Raw genomic sequence first — 21,770 nt, forward strand, 5'->3', positions numbered from 1 at the left:
GTGTAGAACCAAAGAAGCATTTCTCCGGTCTAAGTGCCAGTGGATCTTAGCTCAATGGTACTTCGCTGCTGGAAACGATGTGGAAAGCTCAAAAACTGCTGCATGTAAACATTACTTCACTGACCAGTACTCACTCAGTACATCCCAACAGAAGAGTACCAGTCAGCTAAGTGATGCTCACATGCAGTACTGAACACTGACTACATTACAACATCCTTTTCCCAAAGCTTACTGGCCTTGGAAAAAATTCAAACCATTTAGAAAATTCACTGAGATACATTTGAGCAGTTACATGACTGCCTTTGGCTAAAATTAGGAAAGCTGTAACTAAATCAGGTTTCTTTGTGGCCTGTCCATTTACCTGGACATGATTAAATGATATTCAATCACTGAATCATTAAACGATTGCTCACAGCCCCCTGTAGCTGCATTTCATTTGATCACTTATCTATTCAATGCACATTTTTAGTTCCTGTTCTTGTTTATGAAAAAAGTGCTTTTGAGATTGCTAGAACCTGTGTCGAGTTTAGAGCATTTACTTCTATTAATTTGAAAATGTTGTGTTAAAGCCAAAATCCAGAATTTCCTGGTTGCTGTTCCCACATCAGGTCTCAGTGGAACATGAAAATTTGTTATTCTCTGGCAGTTTCATTGTAAATCAGCCCTAGGTTATACCTGCTACAGGAACAGTGAGACCAGTGAATGGAAATGAATGGATGTAATCAAACAATATGCATAAAGAGATCACTTAAGTACTTTAACAAATAGGGCTTTCTACTTATTTATTTGATTCTTATTGCTTGAATGTGTTTAATGTTATGAATGAAGCTGCCACTAGCCCACTCATGTACCACAAGAACCAATCACAATACAGGCATTGATATTTTGGGTTGGGAAAGCTTTTGTTAGTAAACTCACAATAAAGTCCACAAACAGTAAACTTGGATATGTATATCAGTGTAACTGGTGTTGTGACTTCAATCCATTAATCAAACTCACCAAGATTCACAGATGTTTGGTAATGTTACCATGTTTTGCACTGTGGTAATCAAGGTAAATGAGGCTGGGACAAACAGTTTCTAGAGTTAATTACCTCTTCCTCCAACTTCTAAGGCAAGTACTGCAATTTTACTTTTTGTAGCCCTGGTCCTGACTCGAATTTCCCCTCTCTCATGAAATCTTTCATTAGCCAAAAGCATAATGGGCAATTTATTGCCCCTAGTGTGACCCTTTTTAACTTAAATGCCTTAGCCACAATGAAAGACATTTTCTCTCCACCTCTCGTCCCTAATTCAATCAGTTTATTTGTAAAACTCTGCTCCAAGTCTCTTGGATAACATTTCAAATTTTTATGAAAATTCATAAACTTTCTGTGCATGTCATTTATGCATCCTCTTATACTATGCAAGTTTTGGCACAGTTCCATCGAGTTGGTTCTTTTCAACCAGTTTCTTTGCTTTCACCTTGAGCAGTGACATTTCACATCTATCAGCCACAAGGCACAATTTTCCTTTCTGCCACAATCTGCAACTACAGTCTGAACTCCTGATACTACTTTTACAATTTCTCTGAGAGATCTTGCGAACACATTTTCAGAATGACTGGAGTTGCTATTTCATAGCACCATTGACAAGGTTAAATCTGACCTTGAGTATTGTCCTAGTGGATTGTGCCCGCATTTCTTATGACTACATGGGAATTAAATTTCCTCCCATGCCCCTTAGAGATGTAGGTTAGAAGGTTAATTGCCCCTAATGTGATAGGATTTGAGAAAGAAAGAGAAATAAACATGATAAAAGTAGGTTTGAGTGGTTGATGGTCATGACTGAATTAGGTGAAGGGTCTTTTATTTAGACTGTATGTCCTCACAACAGATCACAATGGTTGAGTGGGTGTAAAAATAATCATACCAGGGTTGCATCATTCCATTGATTAAAATTTAGAAATTACCAAGCATGCTCCAAACACTAGCTTCATCAGACCACATCTGGAAGTGACCCAAATAAATATTCATAGTACAAAAATATTTTTTACAATGCCAAATTCCAAAAATAATTTGGAAAATAAACACAGACATTACAAGTTTCCCAAACACAATGAGAATCAAAATCACTATTGCAATTCAAAAAGTATCTTATATCTCTATCTCGTTTTGGTTCACTTCTCTTAATCACTTTGCACTTCACATTTCTGAAGACAGTGCACACACTAAGAGATAGAGGACACAGTATATAAGCAATTTATCTTTATATTTTTGGCCTTGAAAGCCAAAAGACTTATCCAGATCCAATTCCATGGCTATCCTTGGCACATTTACAAACAGAAATAGATACTGCTTGAATCATAATAGGCCATGACAATGGATAAACAGGACTTATATCATTGACAATAGTGTTTTGAGTAAACTCAGTGAAGGATTGAAGTAGCTGGTGTGGAAATACTGAGATTGTTTGATGTTAAAGCAACAGAAGCTTAGAGCATTCCAGCAGCTGGTGGACTGAAGCAAGTCTCTGCTATATTAACCAAAAATCAATGACTGGAAACACATTCATTCCAGAAAATAAGGCAAAAGCTTTAGCCTTTCTAATACCTACTTGGAGGGAGCTTGCTTAAATTCCCAACTCTACTTATTGCTAACATCCTTCACTTTGCAACCAAACACACAATTTAACTCTTGAATAGCTGTTCCTTTTTAAAAGCAATTAAGGCAAAGATCTGGCCTTATAAAATAAATCTGTCTATTCCCTGAACAGTTTGTTTTCTCTGTGCTTTAGGATGTAACAAGTTAAAATGAAAATCTAAGCTAAATATGCACAGGAAAGAATTCTTCATTCATCCCTGGGTCATTAAATTTGTATCTTGGACATTAAAAAAAATGAACTTAAATTAGCATTACCCAGCTAACACAATGGAGGTCATTAATGCGAAGTTGAAGAGCCATTAAAAAACATTGTGACTAAATTTATGAAATTTCAATTTAAGACTGATGCTTATTTATTAATGCATCAAAATGCAATAAAACTATTACATGTTTGCTTTCATAACATTCTTCCATGTAATGCTTCAAAGTGCACACTATATAGTACTTTGGCATTACATTTCTGGAGAATAAACACTGTTCAACGGAAAAAGAAAAGGAAAAAATAATCTAGACGGAGTGAAAGCTGTGAAGATTTTTAATAAATGCACTGAGTTAATGACTACAAAAGAAGAGACTGTGTATGATTTACTTTTAAACTGGCGCACATTAATGTTTCAAAGTTAAAACAATTGCTGAATGTTTCTATAACCTACATGGACTTGCCTACAAGCTGCCAGCTTTATTATAATACTATTGACTATTCAACAGCAGGTTGTGATGCTCTTTTCACAGTTGCACTTAATTCTTTCATTGGCAACCAACAAAATAAACAGCATATGTTAAGTGAAAATAATTTTTAATTTGTATTTCAAACTACTGCTGAAAACTTATGCTTTCACACTTATTGTAGTCTGGAAATTCTCATTTCATACTTAATACAAACAACAGCAAATTTCACACATTTCAAAGTAAATTTATTAATGTACATATGTTATTATATACAACCCTGAGATTCATTTTATTTGCGGGTAATAACTCCAATAACCATAACATAGAATCAATGAAAGACCCCACCAACTTGGATGTTTAACCAGTGTGCATGAAGCAGCAAACTGGGCAAATACAAAAAGAAAGAATAAATATTAATAATTTAAATAAGCAATAGATATTGAGAACATGCGATGAAGAGTCCTTAAAAGTGAGCCCACAGATTGTGGAAACATTTCAGCAACGGGGCAAGTTAAATTATCCCCTTTGGTTCAAAAGCCTGATGGTTGGGGGGTAATAACTGTTACTGAACCTGGTGGTGAGAGTTCTAAGACTCCTACACCTTCTTTCTGCTGGCAATGGATGCTGCTTTTCTGCAATATTACTCGGTGTATGTGTTCAGTGGAGGGAGGGGCTTTACTCATGATGGGCTGGGCTGCCTTTACTACTTTTTGTAGGATTTTCCATTCCCATATCAGGTTGTGATGCAGCCCGTCAATATACTCTCCATCTATGTCATGCCGAATCTTCGCAAATTTCTACACAAGTAGAGGCAAAGCTGTACTTCTTTTGTAATTGCATTTACTTGCTGGGCCTAGGATGGGTCTTAGAACACAGAAAGAAAACCTACAGCACAATACAAGCCCTTCAGCCCACAATGCTGTACCGAACATGTACTTACTTTAGAAATTACCTAGGGTTAACTGTCGTCCTCTATTTTTCTGAACTCCATGTTCCTATCCAGGAGTCTCTTAAAAGACCCCATGGTATCCACCTCCACCACTGTTGCTGGCAGCCCATTCCACACACTCACCACTCTCTGCGTAAAAAAACTTACCCCGGCATCTCCTCTGTACCTACTTTCAAGCACCTTAAAACTGTGTCTTCTGAAATGATAGCACTGAGGAATCTAAAATTGCTCCCCTCCACCTCTCATCTCCCGATGAGGACCTCTGGTTTCCTCCTCCTGAAGCCGATAATCATTTCTTTGGTTTTGTTGACATTAAGCAAGAGAAGGTTGTTGTAGAAGCACAGCCAGATTGTCAATCTCTCTCCTACATGCATATTCGTCAAAACCTTTGATTCTGCCAACAACAGTGGTGTCACAAGCAAACTTGAATATGGCATTGGAACTGTGCTTAGCCACACAGTCATAAGTGTAAAGTGAGTACAGTGGGGGATAAGCACGCAGCTCTGTGGTGCACCTGTGCTGGTGGAGATCTTGACCATGGCTATCCAGTACTAAATCCAATATTCTATATATTACAGGTTACCATCAGCATGGGTTGTAGCCCTATTATATTGCAGTTACTGGATGAATTAATGTAAACAACATCTGTAAGTGCACTATAAAAAGTTGTATGTCATTACTAGCAAGTTTACTATACAGACCCTTTTCATCTGTTTCTACTTGGCAAATTCTTCATTCCAAATATTCAATTTATGTTATTTTGCATTGTTGTAAGGGCTCATGGGGTTGGGAAGAAATATTTGCCTGGATTGAGAATTAGCAACCTGAGAGAACACATTTGAGATAACTGTTCATTTTCGGATCAGTACCCTATTCCTACTGGGCTGCCAAGGTCTTCAGCTGTTTACTTAGACCAAGAGACATAGTGCAAGATAATCAAGTTTGCTTACAAAGCTTGATGGAAACAATATACAAGGAGTACACAAGTGGATACAGGTAGTACAACTATATAATGCACAGCTAAAATATAAACCAAAGAAATGCAAGGGCATTTATTTTGTTAGGGAATAAATAAAGGAATTTGTTTTGTGGTGAGAAACGTACACTGTGTCCTACATGTAAACCAAATTAACATGCAGGCAGAGAAAATAATGTGGAAGGGAAATAGTAAATTGGCCCTTATTGCGAAGGGAATCAAGCTCAAGAGCAGTGCAATTGTCTACATTGTAGATGAGGCAGTTTCTGGGATACTGCATATTGTTTTGGTACACTCAAAATGATTGAGACAAAGCAATGAAGATTCATCAGACTGATTTCTGGGATGAGAAGTTTTGCTCTCAGATAAAATAGAGTACGATCATCCCATCTGCACTAGCGTTCATACTGTACAATGCCACTGTACGCAAGATGTTTATATAGCTTGGCCCACACGAAGAAATCTGCAGACGCTGGAATTTCAAGCAACACACATAAAAATTGCTGGTGAACGCAGCAGGTCAGGCACCATCTATAGGAAGAGGTATAGTCGACGTTTCGGGCTGAGACCCTTCGTCAGGACTAACTGAAAGAAGAGATAGTAAGAGATATGAACATGGGAGGGGGAGGGGAGGGGGGGGAGATCCGAAATGATAGGAGAAGACAGGAGGGGGAGGGATGGAGCCAAGAGCTGGACAGTTAATTGGCAAAAGGGATATGAGAGGATCATGGGACAGGAGGCCCAGGGAGAAGAAAGGGGGAGGGGGAAGCCCAGAGGGTGGGCAGAGGAGTATAGTGAGAGGGACAGAGGGAGAAAGAGAGAGAGAAAAAAATAATAAAACAAAATAAATAAGGGATGGGGTACGAAGGGGAGGTGGGCCATTAACGTAAGTTAGAGAAGTCACTGTTCATGCCATCCGGTTGGAGGCTACCCAGTCGGAATATAAGGTGTTGTTCCTCCAACCTGAGTGTGGCTTCATCTTGACAGTAGAGGAGGCCGTGGTTAGACATATCAGAATGGGAACGGGACGTGGAATTAAAATGCGTGGCCACTGGGAGATCCTGCTTTCTCTGGCGGACAGAGGGTAGGTGTTCAGCAAAATGGTCTCCCAGCCTGCGTCGGGTCTCGCCAATATATACAAGGCTGCATCAGGAGCACCGGATGCAGTATATCACCCCAGCTGACTCACAGGTGAAGTGTCGCCTCACCTGGAAGGACTGTCTGGGGCCCTGAATGGCTGTGAGGGAGGAAGTGTAAGGGCATGTGTAGCACTTGTTCTGCTTATAAGGATAAGTGCCAGGAGTGAGATCGGTGGGAAGGGATGGGGGGGAAACGAATGGACAAGGGAGTCTCGTAGGGAGCGATCCCTGCGCAAAGCTGGGGGGGGGGGGGAAAGAAGTGCTTAGTGGTGGGATCCCGTTGGAGGTGGCGGAAATATAGCTTGGCTGTCTAGATATTGAGAGATCATTTCTCTAGGCTGAAAAATTTAGAATTTGACACTCAAATTAAGGAAGTCATTGTTTTAATACCTAAACAAGGGAAAATATTAATTACTCTTGAAGGTTGTGCACATTCAGAATTTTCGAACTCAGAGTACTATAGGTATTCAATCACTACATACATTCAAAGCTGGGAGCCAGTGAGATCAGGATTAAAGCACAATTATGAGACATGGAGATTGGATTAAGAACTGGTCGAAGCTGAGAATCGATCATGTTTATTGAATGCAGAGAAAATCATCAAGTTCAATGCTTATTTTCTCTACAGTTCTTTAACTAAAATAGTAAGCAAAGATGTTTAAGAATCATAAGACCATAAGACAAAGGAGCAGAAGTTGGCCATTTGGCCCATTGAGTCTGTTCCGCCATTTTATCATAAACTGATCCATTCTCCCATTTAGTCCCACTCCCCCGCCTTCTCACCATAACCTTTGATGCCCTGGCTACTCAGATACCTATCAATCTCTGCCTTAAATACACCCAATGACTTGGCCTCCACTGCTGCCCGTGGCAACAAATTCCATAGATTCACCACCCTCTGGCTAAAAAAATTTCTTCGCATTTCTGTTTTGAATGGGCGCCCTTCAATCCTTAAGTCATGCCCTCTCGTACTAGACTCCCCCATCATGGGAAACAACTTTGCCATATGCACTCTGTCTATGCCTTTCAACATTTGAAATGTTTCTGTGAGGTCTCCCCTCATTCTTCTAAACTCCAAGGAATACAGTCCAAGAGCGGACAAACGTTCCTCATGTTAACCCTCTCATTCCCGGAACCATTCTAGTGAATCTTCTCTGAACCCTCTCCAATGTCAGCACATCCTTTCTTAAATAAGGAGATCAAAACTGCCCACAGTACTCCAAGTTAGGTCTCACCGGTGCCTTATACAGCCTCAACATCACATCCTTGCTCCTATACTCTATTCCTCTAGAAATGAATGCCAACGTTGCATTCGCCTTCTTCACCACCGACTCAACCTGGAGGTTAACCTTAAGGGTATCCTGTACGAGGACTCCCAAGTCCTGTTGCATCTCAGAACTTTGAATTCTCTCCCCATTTAAATAATAGTCTGCCCGTTTATTTCTTCTGCCAAAGTGCATAACCATACACATTCCAACATTGTACATTTGTATTTCATTTGCCACTTCTTTGCCCATTCTTCCAATCTATCCAAGTCTCTCTGTAGACCCTCAGTTTCCTCAGCACTACCGGCCCCTCCACCTTTCTCAGACATCCCATCTCTCCCGGAAGTTCCGGGAGTCTCCCGCATATGAATAGTGGCTCCCTGATGCCTGCAAATTATATACAATATCACGGAAATCAATTTTTTTGAGAGCGAGAACGCAAGAGAGAAAGCAAGCAAGAGCGCGCGAGAGAAAGCGAGCGAGAGAGCAAGAGGGAAAACGAGAATAAGCGAGAGAGAGAGCGCGCGCCATGGCAGAGTGTTCCAAAAAAATATAAAACGTACGTCACCCCAGACTACACTAAAGTGTACCCCTGCCTAATAGGAGTCAAAATAATGACAGTGTTGCTCGCTGCACTGTTTGCAACAGTGACTTTTCTACTGCCCATGGCGGGTTAAGACTGTAAAAGACATGTTGAGGTGAGTTTAACAGGTGTCATTCGTTCATTAGCATAGCTAATGTTATTTAAACTAGCTGGCCAGCTGCTAAGGAGCTACTCTATTGCAGACATCCCACCCCTCCCAGAAGTTCCGGGAGTCTCCCGCAAATTGATGGTGTTACCTCCCTGAAATGAGTTTTTGCAGAGTGGGATGTCTGCTTTCTTCGTATCGTCAGCAAACTTAGCCACAAAGCCATCTATTCCATAATCCAAATCGTTGATGTACAATGTAAAAAGAAGCGGCCCCCACACTGATCCCTGTGGAACACCACTGGTGACCGGCAGCCAACCAGAATAGGATCCCTTTATTCCCACTCTTTGTTTCCTGCCAATCAGCCAATGCTCTATCCACGTATGTAACTTTCCCGTAATTCCATGGGCTCTTATCTTGTTAAGTAGCCTCATGTGTGGCACCTTGTCAAAGGCCTTCTGAAAATCCAAATATACAACATCCACTGCATCTCCCTTGTCTAGCCTACTGGTAATTTCCTCAAAAAATTGTAATAGGTTTGTCAGGCAGGATTTTCCTTTAAGGAATCCATGCTGAGTTCTGCCTATCTTGTCATATGCCTCCAGGTAGTCTGTAACCTCATCCTTGACAATCGACTCCAACAACTTCCCAACCACCAATGTCAAGCTAACAGGTCTATAATTTCCTTTTTGCTTCCTTGCCCCCTTCTTAAATAGCAGAGTGATATTTGCAATCTTCCAGTCCTCCGGAACCATGCCAGAATCTATCGACTTTTGAAAGATCATCGCTAATGCCTCCACAATCTCCACAGCTACTTCTCTCAGAACACGAGGGTGCATTCCATCTGGTCCGGGAGATTTATCTACCTTTAGACTATTCAGCTTCCTGAGTACTTTCTCCGTCGTAATTGTGACTGCACACACTTCTCTTCCCTGCCATCACTGAGTGTCCGGTATACTGCTGATGTCTTCCTCAGTGAAGACTGATGCAAAATACTCGTTCAGTTCCTCCGCCATCTCCTAATCTCCCATTACAATTTCTCCAGTGTTCTTTACTCCAATATATTTTTCACTGAATGTTAGAAAAGGATTTACTCAGAAGTTATATTCAGATTATTGTGGACTAATTCTATGCTGTACCAATTAATTCCCATTCCACTTAACTCACTCAAACTAAGAAATGTTTTATTTTTTTGCCTATGAATTTAAAGTGCTGCGATTTATCTTATGATTTAACTAACATCAGAGGAACTCTCATCAACTCGGCAACTTTGGAGACTAACAAGGTGTTGGAGTATCACATAACCTTAAGGAAAACATCTGGAAACCACCTTCCAATACAAACAACAAAACAGAACCAGATGTCTCAATTGTACTCTAACTCTCATATTTTTTGAAAATTGACATTTATTAATTTCTCCAAAATATGCATGACATTTTAGAAGTATAATAGGAATTACTTTACTTCTGAAATCCTGTACTCATATGTCACTTTAAGTACATTCTCTTTTAGAGGATATATGAGAAACAAACAAGGCAGAATATCGTTCTGAATCTCTGCTACTGCATGCAAACATTGCAAGGTTTCAGAGGGTTAGGAACAAAACATTCCACTCTAATTACCTAATCAAAATTTAATCCATGGAAAACAGCAGCTTCCTTTGTCCAAAAATGGGAAAAATAAATTAAAAAACCCAAGATATGGTAATTATGGATCTATTTCAGTTCTGTTTGCCTCATTATAGGATGGATGTGGAAGCTTTAGAGAGGGTGCTTCTCTGGACTCTCTGGACTTAGAGGGCTTATCTTATTAAGATAGGTTGAAAGAGCTAGGGCTTTTCTCTTTGGAGTAAAGGAGGATGACAGGTGACTTGATATGAGGCATAGATCAAGTAGATAGCCAGAGACTTTCCCAGGGTGGAAGTGGCTAACACAACGGGGCATAATTTTAAAGCAATTTGAGGAAAGTATAGGAAATATGTCAGATAAGTGGTTTTTAGACAGAGATAGTGGTGGGTGTGTGGAATGTCCTGCCAGGGATGATTTAGAGGCAGATACACTAGGGACACTTAAGAAACTCTTAAATAACCTGACCGAAAAATGATGGGCTATACAAGAGGAAAGGGTTAGATGGATCTTCCACTAGATTAAAAGGTTGGCACAAAATCATGGGTCAATGGATCTGTACTATGCTGTACTGTATATGTATCTTGATATTTAACGACTGTCAAAATACAGGCTCATATAGATAGATGCATGCTTAATCTTGGTACAAATTGGAATTCAGTACACAGCAGTGGATTTTAAAGACTAGAAATGGAAATGAGAAAGATGCAAGATCAACTTGAGTGCTGAAGCACAGAGTGATAAACCAAATGTCTACCCTCACTAATAGTTCAAAATTAATTACAGAAATAGACTCAAAACGACTTATCATTAAGGATGCATTCTCTCTGCAAGTTCAGTACTGATACAAAATAACTAATGCATGGCAAAATGCACTGTAAATTTGGAATTCGAAGTAAATCCAACTTCGTGCAAAGCCAAGAAACCCTCTAGGGTGTTAGACTACAGATAAGTAATAAATTCAATATAGTTGTAATCATGAGCTATTCTTGGACAAGTTCAAACCTATGTTACATAAACAGCACAGATCTTTTCTTTCCCTTCACCGCCCACTTCAAAATTGATGCTATAAATGTTTGTACATCATCTGCCGGAAGTTAAATAACCGGTCATATCTCGAACTCTCAAATACCTCTCCTCCCCTCATTGTCATCTATCTGAACGCAAACAGCTAGTATAAGGTCGTAAAACAGTATATGCGCGTTTTTTAATCTATTGGAGATAAATAAGATACATATAAGTGTATACCTCAGATAAATATTGTGGAGATTTGTGACAAATATGATTATATGATATATGTACTGTATCTGAAATACATCTTATGGAAATGTTTGTTTGATGATGAAATTCAATAAAAAATTACAAAAAGATGAACGAGGGACTATAACAAGTGATCGGATGAAAACGTATCAGTAGAAACTTGACTTAAGGCATTTAAAAACTAAAACACATCTTTGTTACACGGTTATATCAGCGAGTGATTCATTTGTTACGCAAACAGGCGATCATTAGTCACAGTAACTAGTAGTAACCAACTTCCCCAAATAAAAACTTTTAAGCTTGAAGTACTCTACAAGGCTGCCTGTTGCAGTTGTTTTACCGACTTCAAAACAACATTTGACCAGGTTACATATCGGAACATTTTGAAAGGAAAATGTACACATTCCCACCTTCCAGGGCTTGTCTGATGCAGGTATGTGGTGTGGCTGACAACTATCCGCGAAGGTGTATCAGGTGTGTCTCTCTTTTGCATGGCAGAGTAACATCAATCAATCTGTATGCTATCACCTTGCTAACAGAAGATCTTGAGGCAAAAGCAAGCCGTTCAACATCCCTCTAAAGCCGGTGCCTCCCAGACAACCTACCTCTGCCTCTGCAGGTCCAATCCGAAGGATCCGGCCGCTTGCGTTGTCACCAGCCCGCTCCTGGGCAGCGGAGTCCCCGGGCCTGAAGCCAGCTGCTGCCCACCACCACCAGCAGCAGCAGCAGCAGCGGCGGCGGCCCCCTCGCAGACACCCGCTCCGAGACCGCAGTCATTGACTGGGGCGACCACAGGTCCGGCGTAGCCAGCGCCCGCCACAGGCCCCAATCGGGAGGCTTGGCCGCTCGACATCCCCGGCAGACATCCGATGCAGCCGGCGGCAGCCTCCTGTACCGGTCGGTACGGCGGGAAGCCATTGGACAGGTCAGTGGGCCGCCGGCCGTCCAGGGAAATGTTGTTGAGGAAGCTGAGGGCGGCCTGTCTCCGCCGGGAGTCGGTACGCCTCCTCGCATGGTAGTAATGATGGTGATGTTCCTTCGGGCCACCGTGCTTCAGACTGGAGAAACGGAGCGAACCACTGCAAGCAGCGGCCGCCATTATCCGGAATGAACAACGGCGGCAACAGCGCTGAGAGGGGGAGGGGAGGGAGGGGGCGGGGCTTGAACCGGTGACAGCGTGATAGCCCCGCCCCCTCCGTTCACAGCGGGCCATCTCACTCGGCTCCGTCTATTGCTGGTGACGCGATGGGTTCTCCGGCAACAGGACGCTGATTACGTCATGAAGGGGCGACCACAGTGACTGTAATGCTTCAGTGACCAAGTCAACACAATGGGCGGCAAATAACCAGAATGAAATGGAGCAACACAGGGAGTTAGGCAATAATTATGTCATCATCATCATCATCATCAGGTGCCATGGCCTACACACTCCTGTTTCGGGTCAAGTGGATCAATTCATTGGTATTCATTTCCAGTTCTCTGGCTGCTGTCTCCATCATCATTTGTCTTTGTCTTTGTCTTCCTCTTGCTTTCTTCCCTTCAATCTTTCCCATAATTACCGTGCATTCTAACTCCTCTTTCCTAATCATATGTCCAATGAAGTTACGTTGCCATTTCATGATCTCATACATTATTTCTCCTTTTGTGTTTGCTCTGTTCATGACATCCTTGTTAGATATTCGTTTCGTCCATGCTATTCTTTGCATCCTCCGCAAAAACCACATCTCTGCTGCTTCAATTCGTTTCCTCATGTTACTAGATATTGTCCAACATTCTGAGCCATATAACATAACTGGATAAACGTAACATTTCAGTACTCTGAGGCGGGTTGTCATGCCTGGTTTAGTATTGGTCAGTATACTCTTCATTCTCGTAAAGGTGTCTTTTGCCATCCTTATTCTTCTTTTTGATGTCCATGTCGCCCCTGCCATCTGATGTCACCCAGCTTCCTCAGTAGCAAAAGTTCTGTACTTGCTTTATGTCTTCCCCGTTTATTCTCAGCCTGCAGATAGGATTCTCCTTTTTGGACATCACCATACATTCTGTTTTTTTTTTGCAATTGATAGATAGACCAATTTTTGCACTTCCTTCAACAATTGTATCAATTAAGTTTTGTAGTTCTTCCTCCGTTCTTGCAATTAACACAACGTCATCTGCATATCTGAAATTATTGATGTTTTCACCGCCAACTTTGATTCCCAAGTTATTTTTTGTAATATTGTTTCACTGTACACATTAAATAAATCAGGGGAGAAAACACACCCTTGTCTAAAGCCTCTCCTGATTTTCGATCAGTTGAGAACAGCAGTGTCTATTGTTTGAGGAGAGCAGAGTAAATTTTTAGAGAAGAACTGTGTCTAGAGCTGTCAAAACCACTTTCTGCAGTTTCGGAGTCAACTGCTACAACCACCATGGAGGAGACCCCTGAACCTGAGATTGCTTCACAGCCACAAGTCTCTCCTGCCAAGCAGAGTGACACCCCCCCCTCACCCCCAGTCAGGAAAGAGATTACCCCAGAAGAGGTAAGAAATCTTCTGCAGTGATTAAATATTTAGGTCTGAATATATATGTATATAAGTTGAGATGCATTCTGTATTGGGTTTGAATTTATAGCCAAACAGGGAGGAATGTTGTCCATTTAATATTTCAGTAATATTTGAGTAATATTGTAAATGTATTATTTGATTAAGCATTCTTAGTTTGTTTATGTAATTCATTACAGGTTATATGTAAGAAGTACGAGAATGGTATACATAATTATGTCACCACTTCATATGTGCCTAAAATGAAGTACTCATGTTATCTTGGGCTCCCGTGTTTTTCTTTCAATTAGTTCCAGGAGTTACAAAACATAACAGTGGCAATTACCAAAGGGTTCCCTCCTGAAATCTGCAGTGTGAAGTACATAAAAGAAGTGAAGCTAGTTAACCTGAAGCTTAGAGTGACAGATGCCACCACATGGATTCCAGCTACAGTTCATCTGGTCAAAGCTACGTTGAAGCATCCTGTGGTGTTCATCATTCTGGCTGTGTTTCACTCTTCATCTGTCTAGTTTTTGTCCAGATGACCACGGAGAAGGAGCAGGCAGCTGTACTGTATATTCCACAAATATCATTCCTTGTTCTTAAGTTATTTTGCCCCATAAAGAACACAAGAATCAAGGTTGATTTATAAAATCTTCTGCCTAATCCAAACTTGGCACCAATAGCACTTTCCTGCTCTCTCTGCATTCTCCCCGACCTCCTCACAATTCGAACATATGTCAATGTTCATGTTGAATATGTTCAATGACTCTGCCATCTGCCCAGCACTCTGAGGTGGAGAGTTCCAATGAGTCATTACCTTTGGTAGAAGAAATTCTTTCTCAGATCTGTGTTTAAATTGACAACACTTTATACTGATACCAGGCACCCAACCACACTTGAGGAAACATCCTTTCAACATTTAGTCTGTCTCCTCCCCTCAAACTTCTACTTGTTTCAATAAAATTACATTTTTCATTCTTCTAAACTCCAAACAGTGTAAGTAAAGCCTGTTCAATCTGTTTCATACATTAGCTCAATGATTCCAAACAGGGGTGGTTCTGCCCCCCCCCCCAAGGGTCAGTTACGTGTCCCAAGGGAGCATTAGGGGAAATATAAGTCATGGGGGGGGGGGATTAGAGATTCTTGGGGCGGGGTGTGTGTGTGGTGGTAAGTGGCAACCTAACTTGAAGCAAGAGACTTGACCAACCGTGTCAACTCACTGCCATCATCAACATCTGATAGGCATTCCCAGTTTGTGTTAATTTTTATATTAATTTAGCCTTGTTAATGATGGATAAATATGTGTGGCTTAATCTCTGAGCCTAAAGGTAGTGAAACCTTGAACTCTAATCTTGCTAAGAAACAGAAGCTACAGAAAGAGCATCAATACAATGTTACAATGGTTTTATTCCATTCCTGTCAGATCAGCGATGCCCCATGTGTCTTATTTGTAATACTGTACTATCTAATGAAGCCATGAAACCATCAATATCGCAGTAGCGCTTCTGTAAAAGGCACCCTGGAAAGGCTACTTATGGTATTACTAAGTTCCAGAAGATGAAAGAAGCATTTCAAAAGCATTGCGCATTCAAGTTATTTGCCAAGAAAGCTAAAAATGACCTTGATAGTAGTCACATTGCTTCGTATAACATTTCTAAAATGATAGCAAAGTGCGGAAATATCTCGTACAATTGGTGAAAGATTAATAATGCCTGGTGTATCAGAAGTACTCACCACTGTTCTCAAAATAGATACCAGCATTTTAAAATCAATTCATCTGAGTCATAACTCTGTGGCTCATCATATTGATGAAATGAGTTTAGTGGCACTTAGGAAAAAAGAAATTCCAAGTCTGTTTGCAATTCATTGTGTAACTCATCATCAACACCTCACTGCCAAAAACCTCAGCCAGTGACTCTTTTGAAGCATGGCTTTTGTAGTATCCGCTATCAACAAAATTAAAGCTCATCCAATGGCAGAATATTTTGCCAATTATCCCAAGAGAATAATAAAGAGTTTTAACACTTGCTTCTTCACACTGAAGTGCTTTGGCTGTCAAAAGGCTGCTGCTTAAAACATTTATTTGACCTTTTTGACACCGTGGTTGAATTTTTGCTCAAAGTTGATAACTTGGGAAACAAGATTGAACTTCTATGTGGAGATGTGGCATACATAGCCAATCTGTATGACAAAATGAACATTTTAAATATGAAACTGCAATTTTCAAATTTCAGTTTAATACAAGCAGTAAGCGTAGTGTCCACTTTTATCAAAAAATTGGAAATATCTAATTGGGAGAAGAATGTTCTCACAGTTTCCCTGCATGGAAAGTATGGCACTCACTTTCACAGATGGTGATTTGCAAGAGTACTTCTTACAACTGCCATCACTGAAAAAGGATTTTCAGAATCAATTCAAGGATTTGAATGATCTGGAAATTCTGGACTGGGTGACTAACCCATTTCTCGCAAGGTAGAAGAACAGGAAGAATGCTTGCAAGAAGAAATTATCAAAACTCAGAATGATGAAGAAGCAAACTGCTTTTCAAAAATGTTGTTTTTATGGTATGTGGCTACACTGTCATATCAAGTTTCCTGGTCTTTGCAGAAGAGTCAAAGATAGATAGATAGATAGATATACTTTATTGATCCCGAGGGAAATTGGGTTTCATTACAGCTGCACCAACCAAGAATAGAGCATAAGTATAGCAATACAAAAACCACAAACAATCAAACAACAAAATGAAAACTATGCCAGATGGAAAAAAGTCCAGGACCAGTCTATTGGTTCAGGGTGTCTAACCCTCCACGGGAGGAGCTGCAAGTTCGATGGCCACAGGCAGGAACGACCTCCCGTGCCGCCCAGTGTTGAATCTTGGTGGAATGTGGCCGAAGCCAACAGTTAAGAAGTTCAATATCCGGTCTACAAACACGTTCCTCGATCGTAATATGACCCAGATTGCACCATCTGTTGTTAACCAGACAGTAAGCACCCAACTCCTTTACGCTTAATGCTCTCAGTGCACTTCCAGTCAGCCGGAACGGTCTGGAAGCCATCCATGGAGAAGCTTTGATCGGGTATGTCCTTGTGCAGCCCCGTTCCAGTGAAACACATAGGACTACACTTCCGAAATGTTCTCTGACGCCTGGCTAGCGCCGTGACCTCGTCCATTTTATTACCCACCGAACTCCTCTTCTCCATAAGTCTCTGCTCTTCATTGCATTTCCATCCTCCTACCTTGTTGAAAGAAGCTTCAATGCAATGGACCACATACTCAAAAAAAAACAGAAACCACTTGGACATTGTTACATGTGGGAATTTATGGCTTTTGTTGTAACAACTTGAACCAGATATTTCAACTCTTGTTGAACACTGTCAAGCTCAAGGATCACATTGATATTGAAGCTGCTGTACGGTGCACAGATACTATGTAAGCTAGGTTTATAGACATGTACAGGGTCTTTTATTTTGTATGTTAAATTTAAAATAGCTTCTTTGTTATGTTATACTTGGGAATGCTTCTTTGTTATGTTAAATGCTGAGAAAGTCTCTAGCTGGACATTTGTTTGGGTTAATACAGACAGCAGGGTGCTATTAGCCAATGGGTGTTCATGTATCGTTTTTTTTCGGATGATAATGCTGTATCATATGAGTGGGAACGGGGTTTTTGGCGGGGAGTCGGAGGAGAGACGAGGAGGATGGTGGACGTGCGGAAAGGTTCCGGTTGATCACTCCAGGTGGTCCCGAGCCATGAGTCGACAGGATCTGGGTGGTCGTCAGGAATTGATTGAGCTCCAACGGTTGCGCACGAAGAACTTGGACTTTGATAAGTCTGGCGCCTTTTTTTCAATACTTCCTTTTCTGTTTGGAACTTATATTAAATTCATAGACTTAGTAATATCTATAAAGTGTACTTGGTAAAACGTACTGGGTGTGCTGGCTGATGACTGATGTTTGGGATAGATTCGGGCGGCAGTCGTACAGCAACCGACCCAGCGGGAAACGTTCAGGCCGGTGCTGGGCGGGATTTCCCCTAAACATATACGAGCCAATATAGTTGAGCATTACAGACAAATAAAAACAGATATAGACAGATATAGACAAATATAGACAGGTCAAAAGCTTTAAATTCCTTGGGGTCAATATCACAAATGACCTGACTTGGTCCAACCAAGCAGAGTTCACTGCCAAGAAGGCCCACCAGCGCATTTACTTCCTGAGAAAACTAAAGAAATGTGGCCTGTCCCCTAAAACCCTCACTAATCTTTATAGATGCACCATAGAAAGCATTCTTCTAGGGTGCATCACAACCTGGTACGGAAGTTGACCTGTCCAAGACCGGAAGAAGCTGCAGAAGATCATGAACACGGCACAGCATATCACACAAACCAATCTTCCGTCCTTGGACTCACTTTACTCCACACGCTGTCGGAGCAGTGCTGTCAGGATAATCAAGGACACGACCCACCCAGCCAACATACTTTTTATCCGTCTTCCTTCCGGGAGAAGGCTCAGGAGCTTGAAGACTCGTACGGCCAGATTTGGGACCAACTTCCTTCCAACTGTGATAAGACTGCTGAATGGATCCTGACCCAGATCTGGGCCGTACCCTCCAAATATCCGGACCTGCATCTCGGTTTTTTTGTACTACCTTACTTTCTATTTTTCTATTTATGATTTATAATTTAAATTTTTAATATTTACTATCAATTTGTAATCCAGGGAGCGGGAAGTGCAGAATCAAATATCTTATAACAGCAGGGATGTAATGTTGAGGCTTCATAAAACACTGGTGAGGCCTCACTTGGAGTATTGTGAGCAGTTTTGGGCCCCTTATTTAAGGAAGGATGTGCTGACATTGAGAAGGGGTTCAAAAGAGGTTTATGAAAATGATTGTGTGATTGAAAGGTGTGTTATATGAGGAGCGTTTGATGGCTCTGGGCCTCTACTCACTGGAATTCAGAAGGATGAGGGTGACCTCATTGAAACCTATTGAATGCTGAAAGGCCTCAGTAGAGTGGATGTGGAAAGGATGTTTCCGATGGTGGGGGAGTCTAAGACCAGAGAGCACAGCATCAAAAGAGGTGCCTCCTTTTAGAACAGAGATAAGGATGAACTTCTTTAGCCAGAGAGTGGTGAATCTGTGGAATTTGTTGCCACAGATGGCTGTGGAGGCCAAGTCATTGGATACATTTAAGAAATAGGGTGATAGATTTTTGACTAGTCAGGGCATGAAGGGATATGGGAAGAAGGCAAGAGTTTGGGGCTGAGAGGTAAAATGGATCAGTCATGATGAAATGGCAGAGCAGACTCACTACAGGGAGGTAGTCACACCTAGGCTGCTGGAAGCAGGTCGTTGGGTGACAGGCAGAGGGGGGAAAGCGAAGGTGAGTAGACAGGTAGTGCAGAGCACCCCTGTAGCCATTCCCCTGAGTAATAATTTTACCATCCTGGATACAGTTGGCAGGGACGACCGACCAGGGGTGAGCCACGGTGGCAGGGCCTCCAGCACTGAGTCTGACCCTGTGGTACAGAAGGGTAGGACGGTGAAGAGGAGAGCTGTCGTCATTGGGGACTCTATAGTCAGGGGAGCTGACAGGATATTTTGTGGATGTGAGAAGGACACCCGCATGGTTTGTTGCCTCCCGGGTGCCAGGGTCCAGGATGTCTCTGACCGGGTGCAACCAGAAGTCATGATACATGTTGGCACCAATGACATAGGCAGGAAGAGGGATGAGGTCCTGAAGTGTGAGTTTCGGGAACTAGGCAGAAGGCTAAAGAACAGGACCTCAAGGGTGGCGTTCTCAGGATTGCTGCCAGTGCTACGTGATAGCGACGGTAAGAATTGGAGGAGATGGCAGTTGAATGCGTAGCTGAGGAGTTGGTGCAGGGGGCAGGGTTTTAGATTTTTGGATCATTGGGATCTCTTCTGGGGAAGGTAGGACCGGTACAGGTTGAATGGGTTGCACCTGAACTCGAGGGGGAGCAATATCCTTGCAGGTAGGTTTGCTAGCATGGATCAGGAGGGTTTAAACTAATTTGCAAGGGGGATGGGACCCGGATTGAGCAGTGGAAGAAGTGCATGGAGTAAAGCCAGATATAACATATAGAGAAGCTTTGAGGAAAGAGAAGCAAAATAAAGGGTGTAAAGATAGTGAGGTAGAAAGGCTAAAGTGCATGTACTTCAATGCAAGAAGCATCAGGAACAAAGGTGATGAACTGAGAGCTTGGATACATACGTGGAATTATGATGTAGTGGCCATTACAGAGACTTGGCTAGCACCAGGGCAGGAATGGATTCTCAATATTCCTGAATTTCAGTGGTTTAAAAGGGATAGAGAGGGGGGAAAAGGGGAGGAGGGGTGGCATTACTGGTCAGGGATAGTATTACAGCTACAGAAAGGGTGGTAATGTAGCAGGATCCTCTTTTGAGTCAGTATGGGTGGAAGTCAGGAACAGGAAAGGAGCAGTTACTCTATTGGGAGTACTCTATAGGCCCCCTGGCAGCAGCAGAGATACTGAGGAGCAGATTGGGAGGCAGATTTTGGAAAGGTGCAAAAATAACAGGGTTGTTATCTTGGGTGACTTTAACTTCCCTAATATTGATTGGCACCTGATTAGTTCCAAGGGTTTAGACGGGGCAGAGTTTGTTAAGTGTGTCCAGGACGGATTCCTGTCACAGTATGTTGACAGGCTGACCGGGGGAATTACCGGTTCGCTACCGGGTCAGGACACAGATCTCTCAGTGGTTAAGCATCTGGGGGACAGTGACCACCGCTCCCTGGCCTTTAGCATTATCATGGAAAAGGATAGAATCAGACAGGACAAGAAAATTTTTAATTGAGGAAGGGCAAATTATGAGGCTATAAGGCTAGAACTTGCGGGTGTGAATTGGGATGATGCTTTTGCAGGGAAATGTACTATGGACATGTGGTGGATGTTTAGAGATCTCTTGCAGGATGTTAGGAATAAATTTGTCCTGGCGAGGAAGATAAAGAATGGTAGAGTGAAGGAACCATGGGTGACAGGTGAGGTGGAAAATCTAGTTAGGTGGAAGAAGGCAGCATACATGAGGTTTAGGAAGCAAGGATCAGATGGGTCTATTGAAGAATATAGGGTAGCAAGAAAGGAGCTTAAGAAGGGGCTGAGGAGAGCAAGAAGAAGGCATGAGAAAGCCTTGGCGAGTAGGGTAAAGGAAAACCCCAATGCATTCTTCAATTATGTGAAGAACAAAAGGATGACAGGAGTGAAGATAGGACTGATTAGAAATAAAGATGGGAAGATGTGCCTGGAGGCTGTGGAAGTGAGCGAGGCCCTCAATGAATACTTTTCTTCGGTATTCACCAATGAGAGGAAACTTGATGATGGTGAGGACAAGATGAATGAGTTTGATGTTCTGGAGCATGTTGATATTAAGGGAGAGGAGGTATTGAAGTTGTTAAAATACATTAGGATGGATAAGTCACTGGGGCATGATGGAATATTCCCAGGCTGCTCCACGAGGCGAGGGAAAAGATTGTTGAGCCTCTGGCTAGGATCTTTATGTCCTCGTTGTCCACGGGAATGGTACCGGAGGATTGGAGGGAGTCGAATGTTGTCCCCTTGTTCAAAAAAGGTAGTAGGGATAGTCCAATTATAGACCAGTGAGCCTTATGTTTGTGGTGGGAAAACTGCTGGAAAAGGTTCTTAGAGATAGGTTCTATGGGCATTTAGAGAAACATGGTCTGATCAGGGACAGTCAGCAAGGCTTTGTAAAGGGCAGATCGTGTCTAACAAGCCTGACAGAGTTCTTTGAGGAGGTGACCAGGCATATAGATGAAGGTAGTGCAGTGGATGTGATCTACATGGATTTTAGTAAGGCATTTGACAAGGTTCCACACGGTAGGCTTATTCAGAAAGTCAGAAGGCATGGGATCCAGGGAAGTTTGGCCAGGTGGATTCAGAATTGGCTTGCCTGCAGAAAGCAAAAGGTCATGGTAGAGGGAGTACATTCGGGTTGGAGGGTTGTGACTAGTGGTGTCCCACAAGGATC

The 21,770-nt window shown here is 42.0% G+C and overlaps 1 protein-coding gene across 1 annotated transcript in view; it reads right to left on the minus strand.

Moving 5' to 3' along the window:
* Window positions 1–12,330, minus strand: part of cables2b (Cdk5 and Abl enzyme substrate 2b) — a 37,690-nt gene extending 25,360 nt beyond the window's left edge. Inside the window, exon 1 of the mRNA XM_063041225.1 lies at window positions 11,819–12,330. Within this exon, the coding sequence (XP_062897295.1) occupies window positions 11,819–12,312 (494 nt within the window). The 5' untranslated portion in view covers window positions 12,313–12,330. The remainder of the gene's footprint in view (window positions 1–11,818) is intronic.
* Window positions 12,331–21,770: the final 9,440 nt, after the last annotated feature.

The sequence above is a fragment of the Mobula hypostoma genome, chromosome 2 (genome assembly GCF_963921235.1).
Source record: "Mobula hypostoma chromosome 2, sMobHyp1.1, whole genome shotgun sequence".
Taxonomy (NCBI): Eukaryota; Metazoa; Chordata; class Chondrichthyes; order Myliobatiformes; family Myliobatidae; genus Mobula; species Mobula hypostoma.